At 40.7% G+C, this 11,954-nt stretch overlaps 1 protein-coding gene across 1 annotated transcript; it reads left to right on the top strand.

Annotated features, from left to right (window-relative positions):
* Nucleotides 1-7,172: 7,172 nt before the first annotated feature.
* On the top strand, nt 7,173-10,223 carry LOC101303743 (protein ETHYLENE INSENSITIVE 3-like). The gene is made up of 2 exons (XM_004288334.1): nt 7,173-7,330; nt 7,785-10,223. The coding sequence occupies exon 2, from the start codon at nt 7,882-7,884 to the stop codon at nt 9,736-9,738; it is 1,857 nt and encodes a 618-aa protein (XP_004288382.1). The 5' UTR covers nt 7,173-7,330; nt 7,785-7,881; the 3' UTR covers nt 9,739-10,223.
* Nucleotides 10,224-11,954: the final 1,731 nt, after the last annotated feature.

Consider the following 11,954-nt stretch of genomic DNA (forward strand, 5'->3'; position numbering starts at 1 on the left):
AAACCATACCAAGCTTGCCGGATTGGTGGCCGGAGGAGGAAGTTCCGGCGAAAAAACCAATTCGGCAGTCGAAGCTTTCGGGCGGCACCGCTCACTCACGGCGGCGCTAGGGCTCCTCTCACCGGTCTAGAAATGTTGCTGGGAGGGAGACCGACCGAACGGGACCGGTCCGGTGGCGAACGGAGGTCGGACGGCGGCGGGAGGACGGCCGGAATACCGGTGGGTGTAGAGAGAAGAAAATCGGGTGGGAGGAGAAGAAAAATCGGGAGGGAGGGAGAGAGAAAAGAAAAAGGGTTTGGGCCTCACACCCCAAACCGGTCCACACCATTTATAACCCAAACTTCCAAAATAAAAACACCCCGAAAAATAATACCCGAATAAAAATTACCTTTTTCTAGCTAAAATTTACTATTTTTACCGTCGTTGTATTTTTCCTCATACGAATAATCCTCCGCACATAATCGTCCCCGAAACCCCTCTAGGGACCAATTAAACTATTTACTCAATGACGGAGACGGTAAAATTCTTATTATAATCACGCTAGTAAATAAGGTAAAAATATAAGGGTCGGGATGTGACAAAAACCCTGTGGGAGAAAAACTGAACCTTGATCGTAGGAGAAAAAGAGTACAACGCACCCTTCACATTTGATAGTGACATGTATGTATGTGTTAGACTCCCCTTGAAGTTCGCACATCCCCCTGATCTTTACATCAATCATAGGGCTCTTCTTGATTTTTACTAATCACGGAAATTTCAACAACTTAGCATGTCAATGCTCTTTAACATGTCTTCAAATGTGGCATTGGGCAATGATTAATTAAATCATGCCATATTGTCCTCAAATGATCATTTACACTTAGATCTTGAGGAGAAGGCCGCTTGTGAACTCAAAACATAAGTTCGTGCAGGAAATTAGGTTTCCGCGCAGCATGACCTTCAGTTACTAGAACAGTCGTAACTTCCTCTAGGAAATACATATGAACGAACCGTAAACGGTTTTGGAAACTAGACTCATTTAGTTTTCCAACCGTATATTACACACGTTCTGGTTTGTTAGTATCTATTCACAAAGTCCTGTCGAAGTTGACTGTTTTGCCAATATCAGATTCTCGGACAGATTCGTCCTACTTTACGAAAACGGCCATAACTCACTGAATATGATAGGTATGATAAAATGGTTGGTTTCCCTAGAAAGTAGACACATAGATCTTTCCAATGGTACCAATTTCACCATTTTCCAATGAGTGAGATTTCCTGTAGGTCCCGTGGAAATTGACAGACAAAACTTGGCAGATTCTGATTTCGCTATTGATGTGTCTTTCTTATGTAGGGATAGAATAGGCCTAAACCTTTCATACCATTAAGTATTGAAAAAGGAGTTACTGCCATTACATTGGCATTGCGTGGGCGCATAGCTACACTTAGCTTTACAACTTTTCATAGAGAATGAGATGTCAAGTCTTTCGTATTGTGTTGAGTACATTGATGCGTCTTATTATACTTAGATGGGAACTCCATCTCTTAACACATATTTGTCATCTTGCTTTAGACAAAACAACGGATCTTTCTTTAGAGCAAAGACCTTGACTAATCATGGGAGTATATGTAGGCCTCACTAGTTATAAAGTGCCTAAGCCGATTGATGGAAAATCATCATTAATACAGTCATCGAGTGCCTTATCGAGACCGTGTCTTCCTAAGATCTTTTTCTTCGGATGTTGATACATATTGGCATCTCTTGATCCATCAAGAGTCCATGTAAATCTGAAATGAACACACAAAGGCATAATTCACCATATCCCTTCCAAATCAAGTGGAGTCTATGTGCGTTTCAATACATTTAGCAAACGCATGCTCCTGTGGTTTGGAGCCACTTGATTCGGATGAATGAAGTCCGTTTAAGACCTTCATGTATATCTATGATCCCATAGAGATGTTATTATGACCACATTTATAGGCTGTATGTTCAGTTATTCGGAAACTACCAAACTGACAAAGTAGTGGAGTTCAATGACATCCATTACGAGAGCATATCTCATCGTAGTCGATCCCAGTGCATGTTAGTGAGAGACCTTGCGCCATAAAATGAGTCTAAACTCTTGTTCTCACTACGCTATCTAACAAAGACATAGTTGATAGGGTTTAGCTTGCGGTGTCGGTATCACCTGCCCAAGGACCTATCTCTTTGTTAATGCTGGATCACATCTTTCCATTAGGCCAATCAACTAAGTTGATATCCATCAACAAAGGGTGGTTCGATAGTAGACTCATTATCCCACGTCCTCATGTACACTAGTGTAATACTTGTAGAGATCTCTATATGGATTGGATTTGACATTGAGGCGTCCCCCAACGATAATCACAATTCAGACTTCATGAGACGGATTTGAGTATCATTGATCAATGGATAAGGTTGTGCCAAGCTTGCTTTCTTCCTAGTGCGAGAAAGTATCGAACCTAAGGGCCTCCCTCATTTTGGGGAGCCACACGGCCTTGTGACACCAATTTTGCCACTATATGACATCACTATATCACCATCCATGGTGATGGCGTCAAGACCAACACCTTTTGGTCGCGCCATGTCCTCTTGATGGGACATCAATCCTTGCAGACACATTTGCAGTATGTGATCTCGTCACTTTAACACTTTAAGCATTTGGGATCAAGATGAGACTTAGTGGGGACAAACCACGACAATTCACGTCGTTCCACTTGAACAAATGTGTTCTTATCTCCCCCTAACGGCGGGAATATTGTCTCATCAAAGTGACCATCCGTAATATAGCGGTGAAAGAGATCGCCTGACAAGGTTTCTACATATGCGGATTATAGGTGGAGGTTCACATCCAACCTAAATACTTATTCATCTCAAATGACCCATCATTGTACGCAGTGACAATGCGATTTGGCACCTAGAAATAACATTTAGCCGAGCTCAAGGATTGCAATCCTGGTACACAGTCACGAGCTGTAGTACAAAAATATTCAATGATGGTGGGTCGTAGAAGAATAGTAAAACTGCATGCAAATATTGCATAGCCTCAACACGCAATAGAAAGATTGGTGCGCATCAATAATGTTCGAGCGACAAGCTAAAGTTGCTTGGTCGTAGCCTCGGTGAGACCGTATTACGTGTGAACATGGGGTACAGGACACTTCAACTTACATCCTGATAAACTTCTTTAAAGAATGGGTAGTGAGCTCGTAGAAGTATAAGCAGCACAAGCAGTAGATAATAGTGTAACACGTGACCAGTGTGTTAACACTTCAACCAACACCATAAAGCATAAAAAGGTGTCCGTAAGTTAGTTGTATCTGTCTACATAGTTTGATGTAAGAATGAAATGTTCACTTTTGTGTCATTTAGCATAGGAGGGTCTCACTCCTAATTTAGCTAAAAAATAGACTTTCAAAACGAGCAATGAGCATTGCAGGGGGCCAATGTGACATCGAGGGAAGACCGGTGTACCTCAATTGCTTGAGGAATTGACCGGACGGCCTCCGAGAAGTTGGAGCCGTGTTCGGGTGACGTCAATGTCCCCCGGGTCACCACCATGCTTCATGGTGTTGCTAGATCTCGAATGTCTTCGTTTTGAGTGGAAGAATGGATGTTCATGAGAATTTCTCAAAATTTGGATCATTATCTTTCTTCCAGGATGACCAATTTGGTTAAATCAAAGCCTATATGAGTCGGTGTCCCAAATATCATGTTTGACGACAACATGGGATTCGATATTTGAATCGTAGTGACATACAATCCACTAGATTGACTCATGAATTTCTCCAGTCCGCATTCATGAGAAGGTATACACAAAAGAATTTTTGTTCATTCTCACAATGTGTTTTCAAATGAAAACTATTAACAGGAATGTCTTTAAAGCTCAATACGGTTCGATTGCCTCTCAATGCATAGAGGGTATCTGTGACATTGATCATGGTGCCATGAGGCATCAAGATTTAAGCTAAACCGCGTCCTTGAATGACCGGTATGATTCAATCATTGTAGTCATAGAAGATTTACAAAGGCACAAAATCCAAAGATAGTTGCCGGTTCCTTAGAATATTGTGGATAGTTTCACTATCTGCGAAGCACTCAATGTCTCGATGAGACATATCTACAAGAAGGATTAGATAGGCTAGTTAATAGTTCCACTTGAACCATTTAGAAGGATTGAAAGAAGCTACGAAAAGCTGCAATCCCGAGAGTGCATAAAAATTTCCGCACAGAATGACCTTTGCGCACTAAAACAGCCATAACTTCTTCGTTAAAATAGATATGGACGAACCGCGAAGAGCTCTGAAAACTAGACTTGTAGAGCTTTCCAATGATATAAAGCTCACTGTCTGGTTCGTCCGGAGCTGTTCACAAAGCTCAAACGAAGTTGATTGTCCAGAAGGGACAAATTGCTGTTTTTCATAGAATTGGCATGTGCGAAGCTATGAAGCTTGCAGGTGACGTAGCCTTTTGCCTTAGCCAAAAGTGACGTGTGTATAATCAAAACCAAGTCCTTTCGGTCGTAAACTCCATGACTAGTTAGCAAAAGCTCCCTGACATGAACATAAACGAACTCAGAGGACCTAGAGGATTCGATCATGATGATAATTTTCCGGTTTTGTTATGTGTTCAACGTCTTTTGGAAGACGGCAATTGGTTTAATAGCGTAGGGGGTTCCAAAATCAAAAGCTTTCGGTAACTCCAAGGCAGTATGACTAGGCATGTCCGTGGAGGGTCGTAGTGCGAGGCACACTTGAAACCACTATCTCCTTAATTTCGGACAATTCTAAGACATCACACTGAGCTTGGATGAGCCTAGTTGAACAATTGATGATGGAAAATCCGCTATAGGGTAGAAGACTTAACTTAACCGGAAACACATGGGCGATTCTCATTGAGGATGCGGTGCCATGAGTCACCTTCAAAGGAAGGGACCAAAATCGGCACAATATGCCATGTTTCTAAGGACGATGTAAGAATGTACATCTTTTTTGTAAATCAATACGAACCATAAGAGGAGAATAGTTTCATAACTTCGAAAAAATTCTCAAGGCATTCATTATTGCTAATATGAGTACATCGAGGTCTCAAATAGACGAAGGATGTCGATACAACGCCTTAGTACATATAGCTTAGAACGAAAATCAATGTCTAACCGATGACGTCAAAGTCAGGGGTAGCTAGAGCAGGATCCGAATCTTCAAAATTCGCGACCATGAGGATGATGTTCTTATCCTCATATTGATTTTCCGTACCTTTTTGTATGCATTCACAATTTGAAGGAGCTGGACAATCTTAAACCAGTGATCCGAAGATCCACAACGGTTGCATTGTCATGAGCTGGCGTGAGTAGTTTTGACAAATATAATTGATGTCTAGACCGGGAGTGTCGCCATTGGGGCCGACGGCCTCCCCCTCTTTTCTAGACATCGGCACGGTGTTTTCTACCATTGCCGTGACCCATATGTAGTCAATTAAGGTGGTAAGAAATCCACTTGACTAATAACTCAACAAGTAGAGTTATATGAACGTTTCAAGAAACGCTCCATGAGTGCATTCCACAGTACTTTGTGGTCATTACTTTTTGCACATATTGTCATTGAAGACTTTTGTCGATGTGGCGCGTCAAAGACTTTGAGCGCATGAGATGTGAAATCTCGGCATCTAGGCTTGTTAGCCTAGGGGTCAAAACATGTGGTTTAATCCTTTCCAATGAAAGGTTCCACAGATACTAAGTGAAGATCCGTCGTAGGCATCGAGTATGTCAAAACTCAAAGGAGCAGAATGTTACATTGCTCTTGCATACAAAACCAAGTTATTATGAGACTCGATAGAGGTCACAAACAATGTTTTTAATGGTTTGTCCTTCGGATTAATCATACACAATCCGGAAAAGCCGCGAATTGATCAAACACAATTCGGAAAAGGCCTCGGATTGATCAAACAAAATCCGGTGATAGGTCGGGGTTGATCATACACAACCCGGACAAGGAAACAAGAGTGATCAAACACACTCTTGACCCGCGAATAAAATTCGGGGATTTTGGGTACCTGCAAATACACCGACCCAAGCATAGAATGGAGTAGAAGAAGGGGAGAAAGCACGTTATCTCCCCCGAGGAGGTTATTGAACTTGGAAGAGTTTTAAGGTTGTAAAATAAACATACCGTAAACACTTGGATGCTTGATCGGATGAAAAGAAAGCGGAGCGGACGGCCGAGAGGAGAAACGACGTTTCGCCTACTTTTACTTCGAATTTGGGGCTAAAAATTTGACAGGAGGAGCAGCTCTGAATGAGGAAGCTTCTGTCAAAAATTCAGGTTGATCGGAGCAAGGGAAGGTGGTGAACCGGTGGTCGGTAGCGGCGGCGGTCTGGAATCTTCCGACAGCCGGTTCGAAGACTTTCCGGCCGGTTCTTAGGGTGAGGCCGGTGGCGTTGGATCCGGGACGGAGAGAGATTTCTGGGGATATAAAATTCCGGCGGAGGGCAGTCGGAATTTTGGTCGGAAATTGGGAAAAATAAGGCTGCCCGATTTTAGGGTTTGGAAAACAAATGGTGAGCTATTGACTCTAGGGTTATAACAAAGTGCATGATAACGTGATGAAGTATAAAGTGTATAGACAAAGAGATAGTAAGAGAATCATCATTTTATTCATTGATAGGAGCCCTTTATATATAGGGAATTACACAATACCAATATGGTAAGGATATAAATACATAGATCTAGTCTAACTACATATTCTATTGGCATAAGACCAAGACACACATAAAGAATATCTAGAAAGATACAGAATATCCTAGAACATATATGTATATGTAGAAAATTAAAATGTGTGAATAAAATTTCTCGTATTGTTTTTTTCGTCAAAAAAAAATGCTCTGCAGATGCAAATGTGTGTAGAACACTCAATCACATTACTTTTTATCATAAGCTGTCGAGGTGATTAAAATCTCGAAATGAGAAGAGAACGTTGCATCTGCACCTCATGGGAGGTGTAAAACTACCAAAAAGTGTGGGATGTCTTACTTAAAGCTTGTATAGATGTCAACACCCAAGAAGTGCTTGAATAGCCAAAACCGACCACGTTCACATTGAACTAGGACCGCCCACCCCCATCACCACCATCACCATCTTCTATTATTTATTCCAATGCTCCCAATAATACTCCATTAAAATATATAATTCATCACCTGGGTCAATACAAGAGATAATGCTTGGGCTTATCGTCTCTCTGTAGTCTCTCCTTTTCTGAAAACTTGATCCGCCCTCGATATTGACCATTGAAGAGAAGTGCTAGAGTTCATCCCCCCTCTCCTTCCCATCCTTTGGGGTAAGCTTTCCCTTTCTTTTCTGCTTCTTCGTGTATCTCTTCTGTTTTTTGATCTGTTCAGCCTTGATTCGTTGATGCTATTAGCTCTTGCTTTCGTTTTCTTTTTCTTTTTCTGGGTGTCTTTAAAGAATTGAATTTGGAGCAGTAACAATTCTGGGTGTCGAAACTAAGTCCGATCCAGCTGATATCAGATGACTAAGTTGATCTGTGTTCTTTTTGTATAAAGACTTTAACGGGTTCATAGATTATGTTGTTCTATGTGAAGCTGATCTGTTTTTGTATGGCTGCTCAGTAATAAGTAGCTCAAGTTGGGTATTAGTGGCTCTAACACGTCTGCATCTGTGATTATGTTGTAGATCAACTTATGTAGCCTTCTGAAATTGTGGTATTGATTTCCTTTAGAAAATTATATATTAATTTTTTTTTTCTGTTCGGTTATTTGCTGTTGTGACAGATTTTACAGGAGAAAAGAACCCTTGCGGTTTCGGTTGTTCCCAAGTTATATCTGTATCTTCGTAAAATTCTTGTGATTTGGTGGTTTCGTTCGGGAAATGATGATGATGTTTGATGAAATGGGATTTTGTGGTGATTTGGATTTTATATCTGCAACTCCTGGGGGAGAAGTGGCCATCCCACAGGCTGAAACTGAGGCCACTATGGAGGATGATTATACTGATGACGAGATTGATGTGGATGAGCTTGAGAGAAGGATGTGGAGAGATAAAATGCGACTCAAAAGACTCAAAGAACAGACGACTAAGGGTGGTAAGGATGTGATTGTCACCGCAAAGCAGAGGCAGTCTCAAGAGCAGGCAAGGAGGAAGAAGATGTCGAGGGCCCAAGATGGGATTTTAAAGTACATGTTGAAGATGATGGAAGTTTGTAAAGCTCAAGGCTTTGTCTATGGTATTATTCCAGAGAAGGGCAAACCAGTCACAGGGGCATCGGACAATCTTCGTGAATGGTGGAAGGATAAAGTCAGGTTTGACCGTAATGGACCAGCAGCTATATCCAAGTACCAAGCTGATAATGCGGTTCCTGGCAGGAACGATGGGTGCAACCCAATTGGTCCGACCCCTCACACCTTGCAAGAGCTTCAAGACACTACTCTGGGTTCTCTCTTGTCAGCACTTATGCAGCACTGTGATCCTCCACAGAGGCGATTTCCTTTAGAGAAAGGTGTTCCACCACCGTGGTGGCCTTCTGGAAATGAGGAATGGTGGCCTGAACTTGGTTTGCCTAAGGATCAGGGTCCTCCACCATACAAGAAGCCACATGACTTGAAAAAGGCATGGAAGGTGGGTGTTCTCACCGCAGTTATTAAGCATATGTCTCCTGATATTGCCAAGATTCGTAAGCTTGTGAGGCAATCTAAATGCTTGCAAGACAAGATGACTGCTAAGGAGAGCTCTACCTGGCTAGCCATCATCAACCAAGAAGAGTGCCTGGCTCGAGAGCTTTACCCCAATTCTTGCCCCCCTTTGTCTTCAGCTGGGGCTAGTGGATCTTTGGTGGTTAATGATTGCAGTGAGTATGATGTTGAAGGGGCTGAAGATGAGCCAAACTTTGATGTGCAGGAGTGCAAGCCTGATAATCTTCATTCATTGAATTTTGGGATGGAAACAATGAGGGAGAGGCTTCAAGTCCATCAACCCACTTCCTTTCCAGTTAAAGGAGAAGTCATCACCAACTTAGAGTGCATGAGGAAAAGGAAGCCTTCAAGCGATCTAAATATGGTCGTGGATCAGAAGATCTACACCTGTGAGTTCGTTCAGTGTCCTTACAGCGAATTCCATCATGGTTTTCATGACAGAACATCCAGGGACAACCATCAATTGAGTTGCCCATTCAGTAACAGGTCTTCTGAGTTTGGGGCACCTAATCTCCTTGTTAATGAGATTAAGCCAATCATTTTCCCCCATTCCTTTGTCCAAAACAAGGCAGCAACTAGCTCCACCAAGCCAGTGCCACCTTCCTTTGATCTATCAGCCGGAGTTCCAGAGGATGGGCAGAAAATGATCAGTGATCTTATGTCATTCTACGATTGTAATGTTCAAGGTGACAAGAATGCAAATCCAAACAGCCTTGTGACAAACGTGAAGAATTTTTCTCAACCTAATGTTGCACATCAACAGGATGAATACTTCCGTGGTCAAGGAGTTCGGTTGGATGGGAACTTCTTTGAAGAATCCAACATCTCCAGTAATCATCACGTGTTTACTCGAGAGGAAGGTCAGTTCGACCAGTTTAAGGTTACGAGTTCTCCATTTGAGACCAACCATAATAGTAACTTCCCCATGATGTTTGGGTCGTCATTTGACTTGGCCTCTTTTGATTATAAAGAAGATCTACAAGGTTTGGCATTGCCAATGGAGAAGCCGGTGGAGACTTCAATCTGGTTCCAGTGAAAAGGAAAATTATGCAGAATATCTAGCCCGCATCTGCACAGGACTCGAGTTAGATTGGTGCTACATATTTGTTACGATTTCATATGAATTCTGGTAAGAATGAATCAAGGTCAACAGTGAACAGCCTTACAGCCTTACACGGATGGAATGAGCAGGCCAATAATGCAAAAAGGGGGAAGGGTTGTATAAGCCTGCCCTTTTGTTAATTATAGATATGAATATTAACTGTGATATAAATAAGTAGGTTGGTTTGTTTAACTTTCTGTTTATTTTTCCTTCTTTCTATTCAGATCAACCATGGTGATGGTTAGAAATCTGAGTTTGTTGTCATTGTCCTCTTGTAAGGCTGTCATGTAATGTAATAGGTTCCCCAGATTGATTGAATTATCTTTAATGTAATGGGGTTCCCAACTATGGTCATGTAATGTTATGGATTATTCTCAGAGTAGTTGACTCGTCTTTAATGGTGCTTATCTCTTTTGCAAGCTATAGACCCACACAACCACAACTGGTATTGTTATGTCCTTTTCCTTTCTCTCAAGTCTTGGTATATTGAGGCGGCTATCAACATAGCGTTGAACAGTTGCTTTAATCTCACATGTGATAGGATGGTCAAAAACAGAATATTTATAATCTCATATATGACTGAGTGAGATGTAATCTCATATATATCTTTAGTTAATGTACCGGCACAATTCAATGGATTGGCAGGCCAACGAATTGCGGGGTAGATTAGTCTATTAAATGGGATTAATGTTTTTTGACGGGTTTGAAGATTTATTTGAAAAAAAGGACAGCTGTGTCTATTACCACTCAACAAATTATTTTGTTCACTTCACACGTTATTGATTTATTGAAAAACTAAAATACTCTAATGTACAATTACAGAAAAGGACAATAAGTTGTTATAAATTACAATTTTTTTTTTTTAATAATTTTGTTTTGGATGAACACATACTTGATACTTCGTAAACCCTAACTCAATTTATCATATTCGGTCGTTCTATGAAGTCTGAAGATACTAGCATTCTACCTCAAGCTGAGGTGAACTATTTCTATCTATTTTTTTTTCTTTGTTGATGTTTTGTCTATCTCTTTACTTATTATTTCTCATGTCGATTTTGTATGTAAATTTTAATATCTACTCGCTCACTTATAATCGATTTGTTTTTTTTTTTTCATTGTGCTTGATACATTTAGAGACATTGTGCTTCTTAATATCAACTGATACCAACGAGTTGTTAAATTTAAGCTGGTGATTTTACTTACCTTAAACTTATACTTTTAAAACAAATGATATTAAAGTTAAAGCCTCGTTTGGTTGACTGGAATGTGATAATGGGAAAAGGAATTATAGTCATTTTCCTTTCAAGGATGGAAGGAATTGATTTAGCATTTCCATTTGTGATGTTTGGCAGAATCCAAGACTTGAGATTAGAAAATGGTTTGAAACAATTAATTTGTTAATGACTTTCCAATAATACCCAATCAAATTAAATATGAAAAATTTAAGAATAATACGTGTAATTAAAGTACTTACCATTAATACTAGATTTTACAAGATGATGAAGGATTAATGGTAGAGATAAAGAGATGGCAAGAGAATCATCATCTTATTCATTGATAAGAGCCCTTTATATAGGGAATTACACAATACCAATATGGTAAGGATATGAATACATAGATCTAGTCTAACTACATATCCTATTGGCATAAGGCCAAGACACACATAGAGAATATCCTAGAACACTCCCCCTTGTGCCGCGCGCTGATATGCCGATGGTGCTGATCTGTTGCCTCGTCAAAAACCTCGTCAAGTCACAAAAACCCTGTGGGAGAAAAACTAAACCTTGATCGTAGGAGAAAAAGAGTACAACGCACCCTTCACATTTGATAGTGACATGTATGTATGTGCTAGACTCCCCTCAAGTTCGCACCTCCCCCTGATCTTTACATCAATCATAGGGCTCTTCCTGATTCTTACTAATCACGGAAGTTTCAAAAACTTAGCATGTCAATGCTCTTTAACATGTCTTCAAATGTGGCATTAGACAATGATTAACTAAATCATGTCGTATTGTCCTCAAATGATCTTTTACACTTAGATCTTGAGGAGAAGGTCGCTTGTGAACTCAAAACATAAGTTCGTGCAGGAAATCAGGTTTCCGCGCAGCATGACCTTCAATTACTAGAACAGTCGTAACTTCCTCTAGGAA

Source organism: Fragaria vesca, linkage group LG1 (genome assembly GCF_000184155.1).
Source record: "Fragaria vesca subsp. vesca linkage group LG1, FraVesHawaii_1.0, whole genome shotgun sequence".
NCBI classification, from domain to species: domain Eukaryota; kingdom Viridiplantae; phylum Streptophyta; class Magnoliopsida; order Rosales; family Rosaceae; genus Fragaria; species Fragaria vesca.